The sequence below is a fragment of the Nyctibius grandis genome, chromosome 4 (assembly GCF_013368605.1).
Source record: "Nyctibius grandis isolate bNycGra1 chromosome 4, bNycGra1.pri, whole genome shotgun sequence".
In the NCBI taxonomy this organism is placed as follows: Eukaryota; Metazoa; Chordata; class Aves; order Nyctibiiformes; family Nyctibiidae; genus Nyctibius; species Nyctibius grandis.
The window spans coordinates 74,813,578-74,838,918 of record NC_090661.1 but is presented as its reverse complement, the minus strand read 5'-3'; the positions used below and the strand labels follow the sequence as shown (position 1 = coordinate 74,838,918).

At 40.7% G+C, this 25,341-nt stretch overlaps 1 protein-coding gene across 2 annotated transcripts in view; it reads right to left on the bottom strand.

The window, feature by feature from the left end:
• Positions 1–7,487: 7,487 nt before the first annotated feature.
• Positions 7,488–25,341, bottom strand: part of OGDHL (oxoglutarate dehydrogenase L) — a 57,719-nt gene continuing 39,865 nt past the window's right edge. For both annotated transcript variants that reach the window (XM_068398461.1, XM_068398462.1), the window contains 7 exons: positions 16,902–17,080; positions 13,544–13,615; positions 12,095–12,220; positions 11,407–11,479; positions 9,160–9,323; positions 8,369–8,523; positions 7,488–7,611 (listed from right to left, as the gene is read on the bottom strand). In XM_068398461.1, coding sequence (XP_068254562.1) covers positions 7,488–7,611; positions 8,369–8,523; positions 9,160–9,323; positions 11,407–11,479; positions 12,095–12,220; positions 13,544–13,615; positions 16,902–17,080 — 893 coding nt within the window. The remainder of the gene's footprint in view (positions 7,612–8,368; positions 8,524–9,159; positions 9,324–11,406; positions 11,480–12,094; positions 12,221–13,543; positions 13,616–16,901; positions 17,081–25,341) is intronic.

Below are 25,341 nucleotides of genomic sequence, written 5' to 3'. Positions count from 1 at the left end.
ACAGTATTTAAGATGTAAAGATGCAAGGTATTTATGGTTCTTTTGGTATCTTAAGCTGCACAGGAGAAGGAAGAAGACTTACATGGTGTACTTTATGTATACGTATTTCTGTCATATATTGCACCCCAAAAAAAAGTATCCACAGACTTCTTCAAAACTGATGGTTAGTGTCAGAGACTAATATCCTAGAAGTAATGTATAACTTTATTAATAAGATTTTTCTAGACTTGAAGAGCTATTGTGTTTCAGTCCACATGCAAAAACGTTAATTCAGATGGAATTTGACTGTTCTTGGGCCACGAATTCATGAAGAAAACTGTCTGCTATTCTTCCTATACAACATAATCAACACTGCAAACACTGTTTAGTTAGGGATATGTTTGTGCAAACCACTCTAGCACACCAACTGATGAAGAAGGATTTAATCACATAAAATTCTTGAAAGCAAGACAAAGCCAATCCCTTTAAATTACTTAAGTACTGTTTAAACCCTGTAATTAACATATAGTAATAAATATTTCATCTTTAACAAGCCTATTGGGAGCAGTTTGTTAAACATTTATTTCTAGTCACGGGGAGTTATGTATGATCATTTTATCATATTCTCTATTAGACAATTTTATTTTATCCTCTTTATTTTATCCACAGCGGTGCAGACACTCATTTGGGGAAATATACTCTTTCCTCAAATGTGGGGAAACATGCTCTTTCTTCGAATGTGTTTTCCTTTTTACTAATTAGGTTTACCCTTGCAAAGTCCTGGCCAGCACACAGTGACAGTTCACACTTACTTGATGTCCTCTCCTGTGGAACTGACTTACTATAGGTACAGGAGCTTTACTGGAAACCCCAGCAAGGCTACCCAAGGTGTCACTGCAGAAGTAACCTCGCAACCTGGGCAAGGTCATTTTGGGAGACTAGAGAGATGAGCCGAGGTCTCCTCTACGGCACAGCCAAGCCCAGACAGTGGATACCAGGGGTGCGTTTTCAGGCACCTTCTAACATTGACCTGCACTTTTTCCTCTACCCTGGGTAGCATCGCAGGTGCAGGGAGAAATCTGCAAGAGCACTAAACATCACTGCCCTTCAACCAAGTCCAGGTGCAGACAGCTGTTACTCCACCGCAAGGCCAACTGACACGCAGTCACTTAAACCGCCACTAAAACAAACCCAGTACACTGATAGTGTCTAATGTCAATCCAAGGGAAGTGATGGAGAGCCAAGCTGAGCTCTTACGCAGAGCTGCCTCACTTGTGAGAGTCTGAGCACACCCTCCATCCTGAAGGGGAGGAGAATATAAAGCTGGCTGGGTATGACAGGGGCAGAAAGTTTCTCTGTGCTCCTTTATGACAGTATCAGTTAATTTACAGGCTATTGAATAGGAAGTAAAGATATCTGCAACAGAAGTTATATTTCAGTGTTTCACGCAGCATCTTTAGTGATGACTACAATTGTTTTCCCCTCTAATCAAATTAGACCTCCATTTGCCATTAATGACTACACCACTTAAATATCACAAAGGAACCGCCTGGTGCGTTTATTAATAATTGAAAACTTTGAAGAACTCTGTGAAACATTTTCAATCAAAGCTAATAAATCTCTAAAAATATTATTTTTCCTGAATAATTTTTCCTTTTGTTCTTTTATTCCTTTTGGATAATAGGCTACATTTTAAATAATGGCATTAAGAAAAGCACAGTCTGAAATAAGAGTTGAGAAGTATCTAAAATCAGAAGTGGTTTCAACAGTTAAAAAACCCCCAAGAATTGGAAAAGAGGCAATATTCGTCTGTGTCCTTCTTGTAAGTATGTCGAATTTCTGTTTCAGTCTGCATACTGTTCCCTGATACCTTAACACTGATGATTAAGAAAATGTACCCACTTAATCTCTGTCCTTGTTCTGCATAAGCATGAATAAAACCTTTCAATAATAATTTTTTAATCAGTAGAGTCCATCAAATCAAGACTCCTGTTGCTACACAATTGGACTTTGCAGAACTACTAAATGACTGAAGGGAACAAAAAAAATACCCAAAACCTTTTCATCAGAGCTAACAGAAATCTTGAATGCCTTTTGCCATCTAACGCTTCACATTGGAGTTACTCTACTCAGTAACCTTTACTAGCCAAGAACAAGGGTAGAAAGATACATGCAAAATTACCCTCATTTGCAGACATTTTTTTGCTGTGCTATAATGGTCCGTGTATCATCGGCACAGCAAAGTTGTATGACATGTAACAATCAAAGCTCCAAGACCTGCAATCTTGTCCACAGGACATGGGCAGCAGTGGTCCAGTGTCCCACCCAGCAGACCTTGCCTGGGGATGATGGCTGCAGCCTGGCAAAAGGCAGGTCGTTCTTCACCTCCTCCCAGGGAAGGACAAGGGATTTTTAAAGGGTTTGTTTTGTTGTAGGCTTTTTTTTTGGTTTTGTGGTTTTGTTTTTTTTAAAAAAAAAAATATGCATTCCTCTACCATCTTTCACTCAAAGGTTTCCTCACCTTTTCCAAACAAACCTCACTGCACTTGCACTGCCACGTGGCTGTAATTATACACCCTGAGCAGCTTTTGCCACTGGCTTGCATCAGAAATCCCTGGCCACACTGTGAGTTTTTCTCTAGGCCTTGAAGTCCTCAGCAGCTCTGATAATAATTCAAAGGACAGTGTCCCCTTCACCCTGAGGGCAAGACGAGGCACCCCTACCCAGTTCCCACCAGCCAGGTCTCTTACCTGCCCATAGAAAGCACCAGGAGCCAGGAGACTTGGGCCCCCCCTTCCCTCCTAAGCCTTTCCCAGCAGCCATCCTCAGCCTCTTTGCTGTAGTTTAACTCCATAACTCTTGTCCTTCCTACAGCAGGAATGGCCGGCAATGCCCCACAGAGGCCTGTGCAGGTGTCCAGCCACAGCCCTCCATTCTGGGGAAAACAAGGTGAAGTATTTGAAGTATTTAGGGGGTGATACAAAGGAGACAGAGATGGGCCAGCTGGGACCAAACCCTGGGCTTTAACCAGTTAAGCACAGGCAGCATTTGCTTGGCCACCCCCCACAGGCATAATAAGAGGCCAGTCCCATCAGGCATAATTAGCAGTCACCTGTGCTGGGCCCTGACAGACCTCCATGGCCCAGCACCAACCTAAGCAGTTGCCTGTAAAATTAAAACATACTGAATTCACCAAACCAACACACAAAGACAATAGCAGACCTTTTTTTTCCTTCATCTTTGACCAGACTTGTTAACTTTACAAAGATATTTCATCTGCTTTTAGAGATTTTCTGCGTTTACATGATTTTTGAGTGCACCTCTATTTCATGTTTTAAACAATGTTCAAAGCCATCATCTGTACCACCAGCAAAAAGCTAGACGGAGCAACAATAGTCTGTGACACCTGTGTAAAGTTAATAGCAATCAAAAAGACTGATTCTTTGACACATGCGTGCACGTGTGTGTGTAGAGCAGAGGCTCCCAAGCTTTCATTTTGTTATTAGCAGCAGTGCTTATTCCCAACTCTGTATCAGAGGCAGCTAGTCTGCTGTTTGTGCAGCAAGGTAAAAGCTACCAGAGCTCTTAAGACAGCGGCCAGAGAATCTAGCCAAGGGGTTCTTCCAAAAAAAACAAAACCAAACCAACCAAAAAGCAACGAACACCACCCCCCCAACACACACTTTCATCTCCTCAGTTCAAACAATGCACACACATTCCTGTTTCTTGTCTAGTCTCACATATTAATTTTTACCTCCCAGAACAAGCAGAACGATTCCCTTTCCACAGAACGGGTTACTCCTCTGCTCTAGCAGACTGACTCCAACTGCACCGCGAGCAAAGGTTTCCACCAAGCACACGCCTGCTGTTAGCGCAGTTCATCAGGTAGCTACTAGGAAACAAAAATAATTCTGTGACAGCAGCTCTTTGTCTTCGCAAGTCTTCTGCTGTTGTGGGCACGCATGATGTGGCGTCTCACCCACAAATACGGTGAAGTCAATTGATTCTAACATTTGCTGTTTCTTCTGAGTTAAAAAGTCGTGATTCAAATTTCAGGGCAGACTACTTGCAGAAGAGGCTTATGTAATATGTAATACTTTATACAATACTTTATACAGTCCTTTTCAAACACTCTACAAAGATTAATTGATTGCTGTGTAGTATGTAAAAAGTATTTAACTTGTCAGCTAGTTCTAATAAAGTATTTGTTTTCTGTGAGATCAGATATTCTTAACCTGGTTTAAAGCTGCCATTCCAGAAACTTGCATTCATTGTTGATCATGCATCTATTTAATGTGCATCGATTTAAGAACTCTCTGTAAGAGTTTTTTATTCAAGGGGCCTCGTTGAAGAAAAGAAGCAGAATTCTGCAAATAAGTATAATCTATGCATTTAGCAATTTTTAGTAGCTTTTGAAACATTTACTATCTGAAAGTGCAGGCAACAGGAAAAGTAATTCAATAGAAACATATGTTGATCCAACATGTTTAGAGAAATGAATTCCAGTGTTTAGAAATTAGAGATGTTAATTCCAGTCTACTTGCAGTATTTTAAAAATTCTGCTTGAAATAGAAATGTGTTCACTTATTACTTTAAAAAATTAGAATATAATAAAACAAAATATTCTAATATAACCTCAATGCTCTTACTAATTTTAACCCAATAGTTTTGAATAATTATCTTTTTCTAACGCTGTCTCTCTCACTGCTACCAAATTTAAATAAGCCACTATTAAGGAAACAAACAGAAGACGGAAAAATGAGCTGCCCTAGCACTCTTACGAATGGGATGCTAATGCCAGCACTCAAAGAAGAAACCGTCAAAAAGAACAGCCATAACAGAGGATTTCGTTCTTACATATTTTTATTGGAGTTTTTTACATTCTTTGATGGAATTCTTATGCAACTATTATGCCATAATCTATGATACACAATGAAAATGAAAACTTGTCATTTACCACTTACATTTTTATGTTAATTTTGCTTTCTACCTCTGCATATACTGTGGCATAAGTGCATTTATCATATTTCATGCAGCACTGACCTGCCTTATGCAAACTGAGAACACAATAAATGGTGCCAGCAATATTTAGGTGCACTCAATTCTTGCCACAGAAACAAGCATTCATAAAAGCATTAAAGCACTTTGGGTGATGGTTACTGCCTATCAGATTAATGTTTTGAGCTATAGCAATGGACAGGAGACAATCTTTGCTGCTGTCAACTGCAGTACTTTCCAAGTTCACTAGGTTTCAAAAGACTGAATTAGCTTCACTGTTTCAATGAGAGAAAAAGCCCAAGGCAACCAGCCTGATTTAAAAGGATCCCACTGAGTTTCATGAGCATTAGACTAAGTTTGGTTCTGGATCCCATGGTAAGTACCTTACCACATCAATTTTATGCTCTGACAGAAGGATTATTTTTTTCACTATCATGTTGTCTCCAGGCCAAATAAAGGGACAGCATCAGGCATACATCCCATTTTGGTAACCTGCTTGGACAAGTAGTACCTGATCATTGCTGAAAGTTTTTAATACAGCCTTTTATTTTGACAAGACAAGAATCTGTCCAGCATCACCTGACTCTCTGAATCAGGCATAAACTGTCAAGCCTCATTATGTCACAGCCAATACAGCGGCAGCAGGGTAAAACTTGCTGCCAAGATCACAAGTATGTCCCAGGAGCACGCTCAGGACAGGGAATTGGAGATGGGGGTGAAGTCTCATCGATGTGTTTTCCAGTCACTTGTTATGACGTATCAAAGTGGCTGCTCAGCAGATCTAGCAGAACCCCCCAGGCACTGCAGGGCCGCAGGGCCCTTGTGCAGCTAGTTACTGCTGCCTGCTTCAACATGGCATGGCCATTCCTCTCTGTCCTACTACACCGCTTACCCTTTTAATTGAGTAACTCCCTCTGCCCGCCAGCAGAAAGCAGGGACGAAGTCTCCTGCCACTACATAGTCCAGTGTCACAGAAACCTGCAGTCACAAGGTTCATCTAGACCCAAGTTCTCCTGGGGCAGAGGGAAGAGGACTTCTGACAACAGTAGTTCTTACACGAAGAGGGGAGAGGAAAGCTGTGCCCACCTGCCTTCTAGCACTGCGGAGGAAGCGCAGGCAGCGGCACTCTGAGACCACCCTGCTGCGCAGTGCCTCCCAGGACGCCAAGCACTGTCTCCCAAGGAGAGGAACAACCCCTGCTGTTCCCTTCCCTCCAGCATCTGCTGTACATCAGCCGCCTTACACAGAGCCAGCTCTCACAGGCGGTTCACTTTTATGCCCATACTGAAAGTACATGGCAATTGATATCCTAATTGACAAGTAAACACAAGGGACAAAAAAAAAAAATCAATTGCTACTTGTACAAAACCACAGAAGGTGCCTTTGGTCCTGCTGCTTGTCCACCTTCCTCTTAACACAAAAAAGGGTGACTAAATCAGCAATTGCCACTTCTGAGTTGAATTAATATCAGCAAGGAGTGTGAGGCAGGGATTAGCACTGGACAAAGCAGAGAACCCGCTACTTGTTGCACAAACACAGATTTCTCATTCAAATACAATCTTTTCACAGGTGCTACCAGGTCAAAGAAAAGCAGATCCTAGTAGTTTGGTGAGGGAAAGAGTGTTCATCCAAAATGAGGATGTTCACAGGACCCCACAGTTCCCTAATACCACAGAGCATCAAAGCAGGCAGCCCAGGGAGTGGAAGCAATTGGTGCCGTCACCTCTTACTTTTGAAGTCATTTGATGCTGAATTCTCCGCCTGATCACCTACTGCTCTGTCAGCTGTGGTCTTGTGTAGGCTTCTTCCCTCCTCAACTAACGCCAACAAACCTTTTCTTGGTCCCTTTTACTTCTGCCTTCATCACCCTCCTCCACCTTATACCTAAGTGGTCCACACCACTTTCATTATCACCCATAGTTTAGCAACTTTGTAATCTGACTCCCTGTTTCCAGCCTCCTCCTCACATCACCAGGCTACCTTACCATCTCCTTCCAACAACCACAGCCAGTACATTTCTCTACCAAAGTCATCTATCAACTCTTTGCTTTTTGGTTTCATTACTCCTCTCCAATATCTCTAGAAATAATTGTCAACCATTTTCCTTGTTTCCTTAGTGGCTCCCAAATGTACTCTTCTTTTTCAGGGATGTGTATAACTATCATGCTGTCCACACCTGCTCTACTTACAGTAATTAGACAGTGCCCACAGACTGAGACTGGAGCCTCACTGAGCTACACACTGCATCCTTGGATAGAAGACTCTCCTCGTGCCAAAGACGTCCCAATCTAAATAGACAAGTGACAAAAAACATTAGAATGTAAGTTGGAATTATTTTTTTTCCCTTACAAACTGGGGAGCAAGGTGCAGATTAATGAAGTCAGCTGCTGGATCGTTTCATCTGGTAAAGCAAAAATACATAATTTCCAGTATTTTTCCCACTTTTATTTCCTCTTTCGGATGCAATGATTTGAGAGACTAGTAGTCAGAGATGGGTCGGTGCCCTGCAGTTAGAATGTCTTTCCCTCAAAGGCCTCCAGGTTGAAAGCTGTATCCAAGAACCTTCTGAGCGACACCAGATGCGTATTCTTGTTGCCTGTGGCAGCTGCTGCAGCAGGCTCTCGGCCAACATACCTTTGTGACAAAAAGAATTGGGCAGACAAATGAGGTGAGAAGAGAGACTATTTTGACACTAACAAGCATGAGAACATGCTGCTAAATGCATTCAAGCCAGCTTGGCAGATTGGGACATTTAATCATCCATCTTTCTTAAATAAAAATCAATCTAAGTTGCACCATTAGTTATACCTTCTGGTCAGCTTCCCCCTCTTTTCCCCCACCCATCAATATTAACTGTGTCTTCTCCCCTATCCCTCCCAGGGCAGCCAGCTACACTGACTCATAATTAGATAACTTGCTTTTGGCGATGAAGACTCTCATTCCTTTGACAGCTGCGTGGGCAGATCCGAGAGTCAATCATCTAAAATAAATGCAAAGGTACCTGGACTGAGCTCTTACAACAACTGTTGCCTCCAGAAACCTAATATTTGGAGTGAAATTCTTAAAAAAGACCGAATCTTAGTCAACAAGAGAAAAATCCAGGAGAGCTAAGTGCTGTGCTAAGTGGCAATAAATATAGAGCTAGTTCCTACTGGTTTTCTTTTAGAACTACCAGGAGGAGCAAGATATGCATGATGGTTTTGAGAAATAGTCATCTAGACTTTTCCCTCCTTCACCCAAGAACCCAAAATCAGAGGTTTTGATTTGTGAAGAACCTGACTTCCCCATGAATAACATCCTCAAATCAAAAACAAATCTAAAAGGAAAAAAAACACAAGTATATTTAAAAGCAAACAAATCAGCCCAGGAGCAATTGTTTAAAGTCTCATACCATATAGGTTGGGTGTGGTTCACAATAGTGCGGAAACGAGGTTTGACATAATCATAATATCCACTGTTTTTGTGTTCCTCCTGACACCAAACTAGATCAGCACCTGGATACTTCTCAAGTTCTTCTTTCAGCAGGTCAAACGGGAATGGTGAGATCTGTAAAGAGAGAGTAGTAACTGGCAAAGCTTTCTCTTACATGGTATTAGCCCATGGTAGGAAAGCCTTTTACCTATTGGGTATTACAACCAACCATTGTAATTAACGATTTAGTACCTAATATAATTGCTATATGTTCTTTAAAGTGAGTCATATTTCTTTAATTGATTTCATGATGTCAGAAATGAATACACACATATTTTATAGTTGCACCAGTACGAACAGAACTAGGTCATAGTCCAGATCTCCTGCATTCCTACAGTTTTTCTAGTGAAGCAGCTGTGACAATACAAGTCCTTAATTAGTGAATGACGATATAGCTGCAAAGTGTACTATTCACAGCATTTAAACCTAGCTGATTGGATATACAATTTAAGGTGCCATCATATTGTAACCTTCACTTTGTTAACGTTCTGGAAAAAGTCATCAAGCTTTCTGGATCTCATTGTCCAGTATACTATTGATGTGCTCCTTCTCCACAAGGCCATGAGGGTTAGATAATGTCTTGTAAGATGTAAAGTGCTGTAAAAACACTATCACCATCCCTTCTGGCAAGTGATACCTATTTAAAAACATAGGAACCCCTTGTTGAAAGTCTCCCCAAGGACTCTGTCTTCTGAGCATCAGGGAGCTCACCTGTTCAAGTCTGGTTATAGCTACATGTTTCTCCAGGTCTTGATTCTTTCTCTCTTTCACAAGATCATAGTACACTTTTCCTGTGCAGAAAATCACTCGCTTGACCTCATGCGGTGCGTGAGCTGCCAGCCCATTCTCAGGAATCACGCGTTGGAATGTGGTACCTAGTTAGAGCACAAATTAGAAAAGTGCTCCCAGTGGAACTGACATTGTAATAAAGCAGCCCACGAAACAGTCCTTTACTGAGGAAGCAGCAGGTTGCAAAGGTCACAGGGTTCTGCTGCCTCTGTATTCCTACTTTTCAGACCGGTAATTCTGCTAAAGTGACTTTCAGCATTTAGTTTCAAGAAGTTAAGAGATTGCCAATAATCCACTCTTTCACACGGAAACATATTAACAGTGGATTCTTTTTTAGTTTTGTGTTGTGCATTACACCTCTAATTTTAATTTGATCGGATAGCTCACCTTTGCTTACAGTTTTTTTCAGAGAATTACCTGAAATATTGTTTCTTCTTTCCAAGATGATCTCAACCATGTAACATTAATATAGGCTTAGAAATTTAGAAAATTTTAGAACATTTTTATATAAAAGCATAGCACACATTCATAATGCAACTAAATCTGGCAACTGCAGAAATATTTACACAAGCACACACATTATTACCATATATTTATGTGATTTAAACCTCTGTTTGAGAGCTAAAATGGCATTACCCAGAGGAAGAACTAGCATAGTACTGAGCCACAGGTGTAAGTGTTAAGATGCAATTTCAGATGCATATCCTCACTGCTAGATATCCTTTCTCCTGTGATATCATCTCCCAGGAGAACAATTTCCTTGGGATACATGAAACTGGAAGAGGGACTTGATAGCCTAAAAGATCCTTTTCTTTGCTCTCTTACGTGATTGATTAGAACTATTCCCACATTAACCAACTGCGAGGTAGCAGACAGTGGCATGACCTCCCAGTCTGAATCAGCACCCCCACTTATCAGGAGAATAAGCTCCTGTTTGAACCATTTAGCTTGGGGGGAGAAAGGCAGCAGCACAAACATATAAGAGAGGAACTGGATTTATGTCAGAATTATCCTGTCTCACTGAACAGCCGAATTCATCATTAAAAAAGACTGAATCTATGCTTCATTGGGTCAGCTGGAGTCAGTGTTCCTCTCCTCCTCAGCTTTCCGTTAAAAATCAGAGCAAAAAGAGTTAGCTGAGAGTCAGCAATACTTTACTACTTGCTGTCGTCTTCAGCAGGAACATGAAAGTATGTCAGAATTCAATGTTAATTAGGAGTTTGGCCACTATTGAGGGCTAGCCTGAAGCAGAGGGAACTCCGAAGACAAAGTGACAAATCACAATCCCTACAGAATTTCTGATCTGACTCATTCTACAAAGCTTTTAAACAGTAATCAAAAACAGCAAATGTCTTTGCTTGAGAAGCAAACTTTACTCACTTACAAAAAGGAGACAATGCAATATTTAAGCAAGTTTATACACTGTACCTTGCTTTTAAAAAACCGAGCAGTTACTCTCTCCTGACAGCAGTCAAGACACCTGCTAGAACTGGAGACAGACCACCACACCTATGCACACTCTCTCACTCCGAACTCTCACTCACTAAATCTCACTGCATTTCCTCATACCTCTCTAACACATTCTAACCAGTGCATGGCACAACAAATCGCTCCAGTTTTTGGTATTGCCTCTGCAGTCGCTACCTATGTCTTGGTGCTGATGGCATGCCCACAGAATCTAGGGTGGTAGCCTACAGCTCTGAACTCACTGATCTCACTTTAGATCACTGGTGTGACACAGCAGCCCCAGAACTGAGTATTGTATGAAGAAATGGGCCCCTCATTCTTCCAAATGGGCACAGTGTGATTACAACCTATCCCTCACTTTTTGGGGGGCAGTACAAAGAACAATTCAATTTTTATATGAAGAGAAAAAGAGTGGAGGGACCTAATAGTCTATTGAGGGGAACATCCCTGCAGAGAGGGGAATGCACCTTCCACTGCCTTTAAGATTAAAGGTTGGTTACAAGATAAGCCTGTTAAAATTAAGAATCCATACTTGAAAGCAGACTTTTCAGCAAAAGTCCATGCTAGATCTCACTACAACAGCTCCACAGAAACTATGCCAAAGGAAAAGACAAACTCTCCAGGGCAGATTCTCTTCTTCGTAGTCTGACATGCGACTTGGTATAGCTAATTATTTGTCCATAATACTTTAAGGTGACCTACCAGACACCATTTCATCAAAACTGGATTTAGCTTCTGGATGCCTCAGCAGTGATTTGGGTGTCAAAACAATCAGCTGTAAGACAGAAATTTTTCCAACACTCAGGAGCTGCTTTATCTACATTGTCACATGCAACATTTGTAACACTACTAATCCAAAAACCACAAACTGAATATGCCACAGATCAAATTAATGTGAATAGCAAACACAGTATATTATTTTTTCCTGTTTTGAAAGCCTGGAAAGTTTCAAAACTATTAAAAAGATTTGGGTAGTCCACTCCCTTTGAAGGTTCTCAAAAACCATTGCTTATGCTTCTTTTTGAGAACAAAACCAAATCACATGCTATGAACCAGTAAAACATCCAACAGTTGTATCTTAGGTTTTTGAACCTCCAGCAATTAGACATGCAGATTATAGTTATGCAACCTGTTAGCTACACAGTGTCTTGACGAGCTCGTCTGAAGGTCTGCAGAGCCAGAAGGAAGTAAAGCTGAAAATCAAGTTTTAGAATCGTAGTAAGAGCCGAGTTTCATTCCATCAAATCAGCATCTTCAACCTGTGTTCAATCAAGGTTTTTTCACCAACGACTCTTGTTCTTTTCAGCAGTATGTCACATGCAAACAAAGACCCCTCTTTATGTGAGGGTTAATATACCTAGAATAATCAAGTCCATTACAGTAACTTTACCGGTTTTCTGAATGGCAGCAAGATCTGTCTTCTGAGGACGTGAAAGTAATTGGCTGGAGTTGAACAATTCACCACAATCCAGTTGCATTCATACAGCTGGGAAACTTCAAACTGCTCACTGAACTCCTGAGAGAGACATTAAAGGCATTAGAAAAATGTTTAAAAGATCATAAAAAAAGCCTTGAAAGCCATCCTTCTATTTCTGACTCTCAGCAACTCCCTCAAAAAACTTAATTAGTAGATCTCTGCTGAGATTATATTATTAGCTAGGGAAGCATCCCTACAAATCATTCTCTTCTGTTTCTACTTCTTCCTAAAAATGTATGCAAACAAAGGCAAAAAGCTTCCACTAATTTCATCAAGATGGGAAGTCCAGGAAGGAAGGGTGAGGAGGACTAGGACTTCAGTAGGTGGAAGACACAAAATAGAACCACTTTGAAAGAATCTTAAAACTGTAATTCATTTTTTGAATGTATAGTTAACTCTCTCACATTTTTTGGTAGATGTCCTGTCCTCTTATACTATTTTAATACATAAATATAAAACATATGAAATTTATGTATTTTATGAATATAGGGCATTCTTAATCCATATCTACATACATATATATTAGGTAACCATATTTATAGGTATAGGTACAATAATCTCATTACAGGTTGGTACAGCATCTAACATGATTTCCTGGTCCATGGTTTGAGCTCCTACCTTCTATGATAAAATTTATAACTTGCTTATTACATGCAATTGATAATGCTTAAATGGATTCAATCAAACAGGTCTTTATTCTGACAGTACACTGACAAAAATCGCTTTTAGATGAGGAGGGACATGGCTTTAGAACAATCATTGCCCCAAGGGTAACAAACTCAGGGCCAAAACTGAAACATCCATTTTATTTTGCTTTTTTTCTTAATTGGTGGGCTTTTCAATTAATGTATAGCAGTGTTTCTCAGGAAATCTGCAGTGGGGAAGTGGATGCCCAGTATCCTGTAGAGCTATGCACTCTATCTGTAGAAATGAACGACCAACGTATGAAGGTCTTAGCTGAATCAAATTTAGAAGTTGCTTATTTTCATGCTCCCAGCAGTACAATTTAGCTCCACTGCAAAAAGCCAGGAGTAGTCTCACTTGGCCTTCTTTAGAAATTAGCTACAGACACCTACTTGCAGTATACACAGCAATATAAACAAGCAGAATCACTGGCCCTGAGGAACAGCCATAAAAAGATCATGCTGCCAGAGATTAATTGTATATGACCTCAGCTTTGAAGTGAAGCAGCACATACTGCATATTTCCATTACTTTTATTGGGATCAAGTTAACATTACACCAACTCTTGAAGCTAAATCTTAATCCACTATACCTGGCTAAAAGGATGCTTCTTACAAAAAAAATATCTCTGAGACATGAAGAGCAAAAAGAGGATGTGGCCTTTGACAAATCTACTTACTGGATAAGCATCAGAATCATCATTGCTCATCTGCAGAAACCTCTCAGGCCTGGCTGATGAATGCTCTGGACCCTGGTAAAGGTATCAGTTAAAACAACATTAAAAAGCCAAGTCAGCAGTTAGACGTCAGTCTAGATCACTCACTGCTTAAGTACCTCCTATCACCCTGGCAGCTCTGCGCCAGGCTGCACACCTGCCCCCCCAGCCAAAGGCATCAATGGCAGCAGCAGTGAGAAAGCAGAGGACACTCTGCAGGATTGGAATTCTTTGTCTTCTATAAACTGTTTTCATAGGAGAAGATTAGGTTTTACATGGATTTCCAATGCTTTTAGCAGCTGCAAGTAATTTCTAGCCTCAGTATAGCTGCACAACGAAGACCAGTAAAAGGGCAGCAGGTCCATATGGGCACAGGAACGACCTTGCTAAAGCAGGGCAAAAAGGAGCAGAAGAAACGTCAGGAGAAGAAACACCACGTGCCTCAGTGTACTGCAGTGACTCACCCTTCTTTGGGCCAAACCGTATTTGCATGCTGAACAGGAGAAACACAAAGTTAACTGCTGACTATCTTTGCTATATTAGCAACACAACAAGCAGACTCAGGATCTCTCTCCTACCACTGTTCACTGTTCAGTATAGGACAAAACAGCCTAGATGAATGCTTCAGCTAAAATGGATCAAAATACACGTATAGATTATGTGCCAAACTAACCTATGATTAATTTCTGCCTCCTCAGGAGGTATTTCACATTCTGTCAAAGTAGTGAACACTCACATCCTCCATCTCACTAGCAGTACTCACTCAAGGTAATTTCTTTCAGTGCGCAAACGTTGTTAGATCCATTTTACACTAGCAAAACATGCATGCTAGTAACAGACAATATCAGGAATAAGGAGTGTAACGGAATCTATTATCTTCCCTCTCATGCCCTTGTTCATAAAGGATGAGAGAAAGCTGTGAGGAGTACAAGAATGCAGTGTGCTTTTTTATTTAATCCTAACACTGGCAGCCTTTGCTTTTTCAAGTGACAGTTACTGTTAGGAACGGCTTTCATTTTGGAGACAGTTGCAAAGTATTTTAACCTGAAGACAAACTATTATACCTCTCAAATCTCTCCATGGCTCCTAAGCTAATGATGTTCATAAAGAGCTTTTTTCTTTATATGGCCGTCTCTCATCATGACTTCCTCTGTTGAAACCTTAACATATGATCTCCAAAATCACTCATTATTTTGGTAGTCCACCTTGATTCAACACAACGTCCTCCCTGCTTCCAAGTGCAGGATTCACTCTACTCCATGGACTAAGAGAATTCAAAGGAAAAAACACTCCACTGGCAACAAAGGAGTAACACAAACAGCCAGGAACTGTGCCTTGCATAATTACTCTTTTGAAGTTTGTCTCCACTTTTGATGTGCCAAATAATCTGGTCATAAATGGGTAAGGGCTTGAGAACAAGAAGAAAAGCTGCGCAAAACTACGGTCCATAGTAACAGTCCAATATTGCAATACCTCTGCTGTATACATCTATTTGCTGTAAATCAAATCCTACACTAAGCACAACCTACACATGTACAAACATAGTGCTTCACAAGCACACTGAATTCAGTACGCTAGAAACACAGATGTTACCAGCAAACAATTACAGGAGAGACACGTGAGGCTTCCCTAACATACACACATATGCTGCCCCAGCAACAACCTCAGCCCAGAGCCTCAACGTTCACATCCATCTTTGATTTCTCTGCTGACACCACCAGTCAGATTGCCAGCAACTGCTGCGTGGGATGGGGCAGTGTTTATTTCTACTATGACCACCTATCCAGTGAGACCTATACAGAATCCATTAGCTACTTTCAGATGAGTCCCCAAGGAGCCATTAGGCAGCAGAGTCTTTCAATCACAGCCAACTTGCCTGTGAATGTATGACCTAGCGGTGAAGGGATCCATATCCCATTACGAATTCTTCCCCAAATCATTCTGTCCCCAACACTGTAGTTATAGAGAGAATAACACTCCTGTAATGGAAAGCTCCTCTGGGAAGACAATGGATTTCAACAGCCTGGTGGGATTCTTAAATATTCCGCAAAGACCTGACACTAGTAGCAAAATAAGCATGTTTCAGAAGATCTGGGCAAATCTTAGCTGCCAAGTGGCTAAGAGAAAAGAAAGATTAACTGTATTGTAAGTAGCAGAGAACCAGCTCCCTTCAGCTGAGTGCTTCCCTGCAGAGAACCACACCTCTTGCTGAGGGCACATTCAGGCTGTCCCTCAGGATTCATTTGAAAAAAATTAATTTATCAAAACTCTTGTGAACAGCATCAGACCCTTTATTCTTTACACAAAAATGGGTATGGAAAGCCATTCATAAGATATGAATGCACCCCAGTATATCAGGACAGGATTTTAATTGAATGGAAATAAACTAAATTGTTTGTGAGAATGGAAATGACACAGATTGTAGTGAAAGGGTCTAGAGCATTTATACAGATGGAGATTGCCACTGTGGACCATACTATGCTTTTCTTAATAGAAAACTAGAAACATACATGCATCAATTCATGAATGTTAATGCATTTGAAAAGGAGAAAATTAACCTAGCCTGTCATGATGTTCATGTAACCTTTAAAAATAATTTTAAAAATTTGAAGAACAATTCTGCTGCTGATATGAACTTCATATAACATTATATACAGAGCTTGCCCATGCCCTTTCCCTCTAAGACACTGTCTAGTTCCTCCTACTAGCCACCGAAGAAAAGAGAGTCGAAAGGTAGTGGACACATTTTCCTTTTCAGAAAGAGGGAAATTTCTTATTATGTCAAAGTTACCCAATGTCAATGATTTTTGAAGAAATTTTAAAGTCATTTCATATCATTTCATTGCAAGTGAATTTAGTGCAGAGTCTACACTTCTCTATTACTTGCTATTACTGAAGTCTATTACTTCATGCAAAATAAAACCAAGGAAGTACTGCTAGATACTAATGATTTCTTTCTTACTGTATGCTAAGAATCTGGCTTTCCAGGGAAAGAAGACAGTGTCTTGGGGAAAGATATAAAAAAAGAGAGAGAGGAAAAAAAAGAAAAAAGGGGGAAAACGTGGTACACACCACTGAGAAGTACGCAAAGCTAAGAGCTCAGAAATATTTCTCAGTTTTCTTTGGTTCTCACCTATCTATCTATCTATCCACATTCTTTTCTGCAGCGCTGAAGCAGTCTAACATGCTAAACAGTGCCTTCTTCCCCGCCCCACCTTCATATCACCATTGGATCCCCAAGACACGTTTGGCTTTTACAGCCGCAGAGGAAGGGGCGGTAGCCAGCATTTCCCTCCCGCACACACCAGCCAGCGGCCCTCACCATTCCTTCCATTCCGTGAGGCAAGAGCAGGACGATCCCGTTGTGACGAACCCACTTGGCCTGGCCAGAGCTGATGAACTGGTCTATTATACACTGCGCCGTGTTGTGGAAGTCACCAAACTGGGCCTCCCAGCACACCAGGGCATTGGGACTCGCCATAGCGAAGCCAAGTTCAAAACCTGAGAACCAAACAAGTAGGAGAATTAGAAAAGAAACAGACTTGCTGAGAAGTCTGTTCATTTCACATTAAAAAAAAATTACACAGAATCACAGAATGTCAGGGATTGGAAGGGACCTCGAAAGATCATCTAGTCCAATCCCCCTGCCGGAGCAGGATTGCCTAGACCATATCACACAGGAACGCGTCCAGGCGGGTTTTGAATGTCTCCAGAGAAGGAGACTCCACAACCTCTCTGGGCAGCCTGTTCCAATGTTCGGTCACCCTCACCGTAAAGGAAGTTTTTCCTCATATTTATGTGGAACCTCCTGTGTTCCAGCTTGCACCCATTGCCCCTTGTCCTGTCAAGGGATGGCACTGAGAAGAGCCTGGCTCCATCCTCATGACACTTGCCCTTTACATATTTATAAACATTAATGAGGTCACCCCTCAGTCTCCTCTTCTCCAAGCTAAAGAGACCCAGCTCCCTCAGCCTCTCCTCATAAGGGAGATGTTCCACTCCCTTAATCATCTTCGTGGCTCTGCGCTGGACTCTCTCTAGCAGTTCCCTGTCCTTCTTGAACTGAGGTGCCCAGAACTGGACACAATATTCCAGATGCGGCCTCACCAGGGCAGAGTAGAGGGGGAGGAGAACCTCTCTTGACCTTAATTAAATTAAACCAAAACCAAAATGATAGCATGAACTGGATTTTTGTAGCCCTGTTATAAATCATGCAGTCTTCAGTAGCACCATTTCCATCAGAAAAATTAGCAAATAATGTTTTTCCAATACTGACTCTAATTCTTTAAACTTTTCGGCAAACATTTAAATATCGTAGGAGTTTTTAAATTAACTAGAACCCCTCCCTTAGCTCAGACTTTCACGTGGCGTTTTCCTGAGAGCTCACTGAGGTAGGTACCATCTTTTCCTGTAGAAACCCACTTACAGCCCAGTACTAGTTCAAGAAGCTACTTGTTAATTTTATTACTCGCACAGCCCTGCACAACATAGTCTTCTTTCCCCCGCCCCGCCTCTCATAGTAGGTGCTGAACAAAATTATTGGTGACGTGAATCTTTGGTCTATATCCAGGATCATAGTCTTCAGATCTTCAAAAACACTTGAATGTAATAGGTGCACGGGAGACACATCTGGGACTTGGGTAAACAATGCTTTCTTTGGCAGGGTTAAGGACCCTTTAGATATCTGCCTTAGTGGCAGAGAGGAGACCAGAAGTGCTCTTCATGGGGAGGACTCTCACTACAAGAAAGACATTGAGGTGCTGGAGCAAGTCCAAAGAAGGGCAATGAAGTTGGTGAACAGTCTAGTGAACAAGTCTTATGAGGAGCAGCTGAGGGAACTGGGGTTGTTTGGTCTGGAGAAAAGGAGGCTGAGGGCAGACCTTATTGCTCTCTATAGCTACCTGAAAGTAGGTTGTAGCGAGGCAGGTGTTGGTCTCTTTCTCCAAGTAACAAGTGATAGGATGAGGAAATGGCCTCAAGTTGTGCCAGAGGAGGTTCAGATTGAGTATTATGAAAAATTTCTTCACCGTAAGAGTTATCAGACACTGGAACAGGCTGTCCAGAGAAGTGGTGGACTCACCTGGAGGTATTCAAGATATGTATAGATGTGGCATTTAGGGACATGGTTTAGTGGTGGACTTGGCAGTGCTGGGTTAACAGTTGGACTTGATGATCTTAAAGGCCTTTTCCAACCTAAATGATTCTATGACATCACTACTTCAGCTAACGAAAACAGAAAGACGTAACCTTCTCCCTCTCCACTGTCTCAAAGATCTCAACCCATTTTCAGGTGGTTTACTGTAGCAGGTAAGTGCAGAAATTTCCCTAAACTTGTGCTGTTTGAACTGTAAATTCATCAACTCCATACAGAGCAGAAGAGCCACGCGTTCCCACTTACACAGCCATGTCAGGTTAACGCAGCAGGACAAACATACAGCATCAGCCTGGTTGACAGCAGCTCAGGTGTTCTGCACAGAGTAAGCCAGGGAGCTTGTTGTCTACTCTTAAAACTTGTCAAGGCCCAAACATAACTGACAGCTCTCGACAGGCTCCATGGGTATCTCATAAAAGGCAGAAACAAATTATTTCTCTCACTGAGACCTGCTGCAGTATGATAAAGCCCCAGCTCTACAACAGGACCTGAGGAGATGATTGGCAAAGACAGAAAAGAAAACCAAATCAAACTGCTACTGCAATGTAAGCTAGGTAATTGATTCCTATCAGCTCTGCAAAGGCAAAAGACAGAAAACTACAAGGGTGTTGGCATGTGCTACACGGCCTCTGTCGTGTAGCTTTAAAAAAAATGCAGGATTTTGTGTCACATCAGAACATGAAAACCTAGCTATGTGCAATGTACCTGTCTCAGTTTAATGACTACACTTAAATTTAAGGTATTTTTCTATACCACGTTCCATAGTGAACACATACATGTATCTAATAATATAAAAATATATATTTGATCTCTGCTCATATTTTCCTTTGACACTTCGATATAGCTGAGCCTGGAGTGCTGAGCTAATACCTGTACTCATATTCTATACCTATAGTTTGGAATGATTAAAACCAAAAAAGTTAAAGCTCTCAGTAAAAAACAGTGCTACGTAGCACTGCTCTGGATGTAGAGGTTCTAACTGAGGGAAAACTGATTCAATATACATAGAGAATAAATATTTGATGGATAAATATGTTTTAAGTTGAAGTTTTTAAGTTCTGCACAGAATATAAAGATATGATTTCAAATACAGAACTGCAACACAGGAAGACTCTCATTGAAGTTTACCCCAGCAGAGCAACTAGCTTTGCTGTTGTAAAATTTTATTTAAAATGCTACTATAATGAGTTGTAACTCTTTCCTGAGTAATTGCAAGACTGTAAAAAACCTCAGAGCGAGCTAACAGACTGATATGGATTTCTTACTTCTTTACAGCTTCTTAAGATCTGCGCATGTAACCTAAGTTGCAGAGAGAGCCCCATTGTGCTACCATTGATCTACACTGAACGCAGCTTCATGTTTTTGCCATATACAAGTGATTGTAATTTCCTTTTTTGCCTTACAGTGACACAGTAGCCACCCAAACGCTATTCTACAATATAGGCTCGATAGCAAAAATCAGCTTAGGCAAAAATGAACACAGTTTCTGGTAACAAAATTTCTGTACTGCTTAATTTGTCCCACTGGCCCCCAGCTTCCCCTACCCCCAAACAGTAACAAGAGTAGTGTACATTTAATTAAGACAGAAACGTGCCTAAGACTGGCACCTGGGATGCAGAGAGAAATCCCTTCGTATCTGAGAGGATGGTACACCTATCTAGATATTATGCATTAATTTGAGTTTCTCCTCCTTTTTTAACTTGCAGACATTCTCAGGTGGACAGGACAAAAATATCAGTCTGTAAAACCCCATGTGGTGGATAATATCTCCTAGATCAAATACAAACTATAAGCCCAAATACAAACATAAGTCAGGAACCTCATACGCCTCCTAAATATTGTATATCAGTAAAATCCAATACTGCTTTGTGACCATCAGTATTTAATAAACTACAGTAAACTGTTGCGAAGGCACGATAAAACCCGAAGTCATTGGAACTACAGTTTCTGACTCTGATCAAACCCACTACAACTCTTCTAAGTTTCAGGAACTTCAAAAAACCTCAAGCTTCCTGGAAGAGACAAGCTTAGCATCTTGACACTCTCCACACACAGAAGGCTACTGCTACAGGGTCACCAGCAAGTGATAGCTGACATCTCTGATATACTTGTCATTTGTGATTTATACCCTGCTGACTGGAGGCTTCAGGCCCTCTAGGAGGGCCTCTCTTTGTGGAATTCGGTGGACAAGAGAACTACTTCAAAGAGAACTATAATACCAAAAAACCATATATATTGCTTATATACCAATATAAGCAATAATAGAAAAATACCTAAAATACCTTTAAGATGGCTCGGTATTCCAGGAATTAAAAAAAATTTAATATATTATGAAATAGAAGAGAACAACATGTGGCACATAGAGCATATGAGTTTAATGTAAAAGTAATTGACTTAGCTACGGAGGAAGATTTCAGGATCAAGTCAAACTTATTCAAACCTTCTTTGTCCTTTTTCATTTTTGTTCAACTTTTACTTTATGTTCACTATCAGAGAGACACTCAGAGCTCTAAGCTAAGAGATTGAGGTCTTTGTGTGCTGGATGCCACAAACATACACAAGTAGTTCCTTCCCTGAAAGTTTTACTGTCAAACTGGAAAAAAAAAAATAAAAAAAGAAAAAGAAATAAAAGAGTGAAGGACAAGCATTTCTGCCTTATAAAATTGAGAACTAATGAACATGCGGTTTCAGAAATTTTAAACTACCTTGCCCAGTTCCACAAGGAAAACCCTCAACAAAGCTAGTGAGATTAGTCATGTATCAAAGAAGTCCCTCTGTAACATAAACTACAAGAACATCCTTCCAACACTTGACATGAAGTTTTGACATAGGTCATCTATGCATGAAACTGAAATTGCTTTAGCTTAACTCAACGACTACAGCTAAATTGGAACCACAGGATTTCTTTCTTCTGCTCGAGGAACAGGCTCTTCAGCCAATGTCAGTATACAAACTTTCCTGGAAGGTTAGTACAGGGACAACTGCAGGACAAATTAACTGCATGAAAGAAAAAGCAACAAGAGCTTCAAGTGAAAGCATTTATACACAGAGAAAACAGTTTCACATACTGTTTTTAGAGTGTGTTTTAACAGTCTACTCCTTGGTAATTCCAACCCAGTTTTTTGTTTACCATCTCCACAGCAAGAAATCTTTGAGTCACTTGGCTTCTGGACTGCTGAACTCTCAACAGTCCATCCATGACTCCGGCAGATGCTCAGGTTCACACCAAAAGGCAACTAGTAAGTTAGAAGCCAAAAGGTGACTGCTAAGTCAGACAGATGGCCTTTCATCTGTGAGTCACCATGCCAGTGCGTTACCAAAGAGAATGGCTTTTGCTGACCATTCCTTTGGCCCGACTGCCTGAACAGCCTTTCTTTCAGAACATATTTTAAATCTCTGTCATCCTTATTTGTGTGATTCTATTGTTTTTAACACAATGCAAACAGTGGAAAAATTTACACAACTCCTTCAATGCATGTTCCCAAAGGTATCTGAAAAATAGATTTCCCTAGATAGGCTTGAATCCCATTCTCATTTTACACAAGCTTTAAGAGACTATTTCCACTGATTGGGTGACATGGTTGAGAAAATATGCAATATGTTCAAGACTTATTTGTGCATATGCTGCTCTCTGTAAGGATGGGGTAATCTAGCTTTTATAGAAGAACAGACTGAGGTCTTGACCGTTTGGAGTTATCAATAATCACACAGTGCTTTTCAAAGGGTATGGAGCTCTATGCATATTTAAAACTTGGTCAGAGCACACACCTAATTCTGTTTCATATACCAAAATCACCCCTAAAATTCACATGGGAAAAAGAGTGTAATTTCTCATTTCCTATCTTGTTGCCCACTTTGTGCTAATAATCTCCATAAGGTGACAATGTCCCAGGTGAAGCTGCATTGAAAGGTGTGATCCTAACACAGAGCATTTGTAAGCTTTCTGACAGCCATAAAAATATCTGGGAAAATGTATACAAATGTAATCTATACCTTCTGATTAATATTTTGAAATTAATTCTGCCAAGAACACTATTTCATGGAACACGTACCTGTGGTACACCCATCCTTGGTACACCAGAACTCATTTTCCACCATGGAAATGACAATGAGAGTTCCTAACATTAAAGCTTTTCCACAAGCGATTATAGCAATTGCTAGGGAGTCAAGAATTATGACTCCTACCTCCATGTGGAGAAAATCATTTAAAGAGCAAGATCTGAACTGCCAAATTAAAAGAGAAAAAAATTATTGGTGGAAAGACGTCTAGACAGATGCAAGGTGAACAACCCATGAGAGGGTGAGGTGCTTCTCCTGAAACGGATTTGCTGGGGCACCAGATGAGTAAAGGTCAGTGAAGGTGACCCAAGCTAGAAAGACTCTGCAGTTCTAGAGATGGGACATGAACTGCAGGAGAACAGGTTCCTATCCAGGCCCATCGTGAGGGCTCAACCTCAGACCCGAGTAAAGGGTTAAAAAATTGCAGCAGAGACCTTGCAAACTTTTATTGTTTGTATCTGCAGAGACAAGAACTGCACATTTCTTCAGAATGCTGTGAAAACTTTGTGAGCTTAAAGGATTAACTCTTACACAGCTAGAAACACAGAGAACAGGTTTGAACTGTGAGGAAATCTAGCACTAAGACAACCAGGCTGCAAGACGTAGCTTTCAAAGAACGACAGGTAAAGAATCTGCACACCTAAAAGGTGGTGGAGAGCCACCAGCCAGCTCCCAAACACCAGGCAGCTGCTCAGGGCTCAGAGCACACCAGGGCACAGAGGACCGAGACACAGCACAGCAGTTTGGTAAACTTCCAAACTGAAGGGAGAAAGGAAAGGAAAATACACAGCACTTGACTAAGGTTGCATAACTAATGTTTTAATTGCTGAAGTTCATTAAGGTCCCTAGATGACAGGCATAGCAGAAATGCTTGTTTCTATTAGTCCAGTTCCTGCTGTGCTCCCTTACTGTTCTTTCATCACTCTGGCAGAGAAAAAGGTGTTGTCAAGCAAAGTGGCAGCTTACGCAGCATATTATGCTGTGTTTTTCCCCACAGCACTTTCCATGATTGTCATAAGAACTGTAGTTTTTCAATTAACGTAAGTAAGGCTATAGCTTAATTCAATATGATTTCAAAGTGACTTAAGGCATGAATGTTAACTAATGGTTATGGAGGGCTTATAAGTGCAGGGATTTAATGTCAGAACGAGGAAAGTTACAAAGACAGATTTGTGCTATGTTTAACAGAAAATCTAAGCGCAAGAATGAACAGAGGGACATGTGTCCTTTCACAAACCCAAACACAAGCCAGGAGAAAGTGAAGTTAATACTCATCTGGTGGCTGACTCTATTAAACAGAGAGACTGATGCCTTCTTAGCACTCCATGCAGATGCCATTGAGAACCTGGTCCTTGGTTACTACAGTCTGACCTATTCCCTAACACAATTTCTGACAGGCAATTGTATTTGCTACTCCTAACCTTAAAAATATGTTGTTCTGAACGAGTAGTAATACTACATATTTCATCCTAGGAGGGTATTGCAAAAAAAAAGTTTAAAACAATCCCTGTCCTCTTCCCTTCATCTTTTGATTTAAACATGAACTTCCCCTTGAAAAAGCTGTACTCCAGGTCTCATGGTTCAGGAATTTGCTGAACTACGCACTAGTTCCAAGTCTATCTTGCCCGGATGTTCCCTGGAAGTCTCTAGTACTACTACTTGGGATACTACAGCCCAAGACCTCTCAAAGTCAGTACCGTACCTGACAGAATCACACCTCCTGGATGGAGAATCAGCACTACACAAGTCATTCTGAGGGCAGTGAAGAAAGTCAGGAGAACCTTTCAAGTGTTTAAAAAAGGCTGAAGAAGTAGCATGGAGTGTCTGTAAGTTACTTTTGCTTTTCTCCTCTATCTCGATCAGCAAATGAACTTAAGACAAACTTTTTTGCTTAAACGATTTCACACAGCCATCACTTATACTCCCAGACATTCAGTTTCAGTAAAAGGGAAAATTTACAGCTAGATAAGTGGATGTACAACTACATTGTAATAATCAGGATATAGCCAAAAATGGTAGGCATAGGATGTCAAATAAAATTATCAGAGATTGTTAAATACTCCGATTTAATGCCTCAGTACACACACTCCACAGCTTCCTGTATACAAAACATAGCAATTGTTTGAACTACAAGTTAACAAGACTGCCTTTGTTTTATTTCTAAGTGAAATCAATCTTGTCAGAGTATCATTTTAATGGAGCAGTTACACTCCAGGTGTTCCTAACCAGCTCAACAATAACTTGGTGCAAAGCTCACAGCTTTGAACAGATGCCAGCTCTTGGCAATGTACCTGCCAAGGAAATAATCTGTAGTTTTATCATGCTGCGCTGTTCAGTCCATTTTTACATAGCTCTAATTCACAGAAACTAAGGGAATTCCTAAAATGCTTCTGAGGTGCTGCATGTTAACACATCATAAATTAAATTCTTAACTTTTTTTTTCCTTTATATCCTCTCACAACTCTCCCAACCCCACCAAACACTTTATGGCACGAATCCCAAACTGCTCCTTGTAACAGGCTTATATAGTAAAAATAGCAGTTAGAGAAAA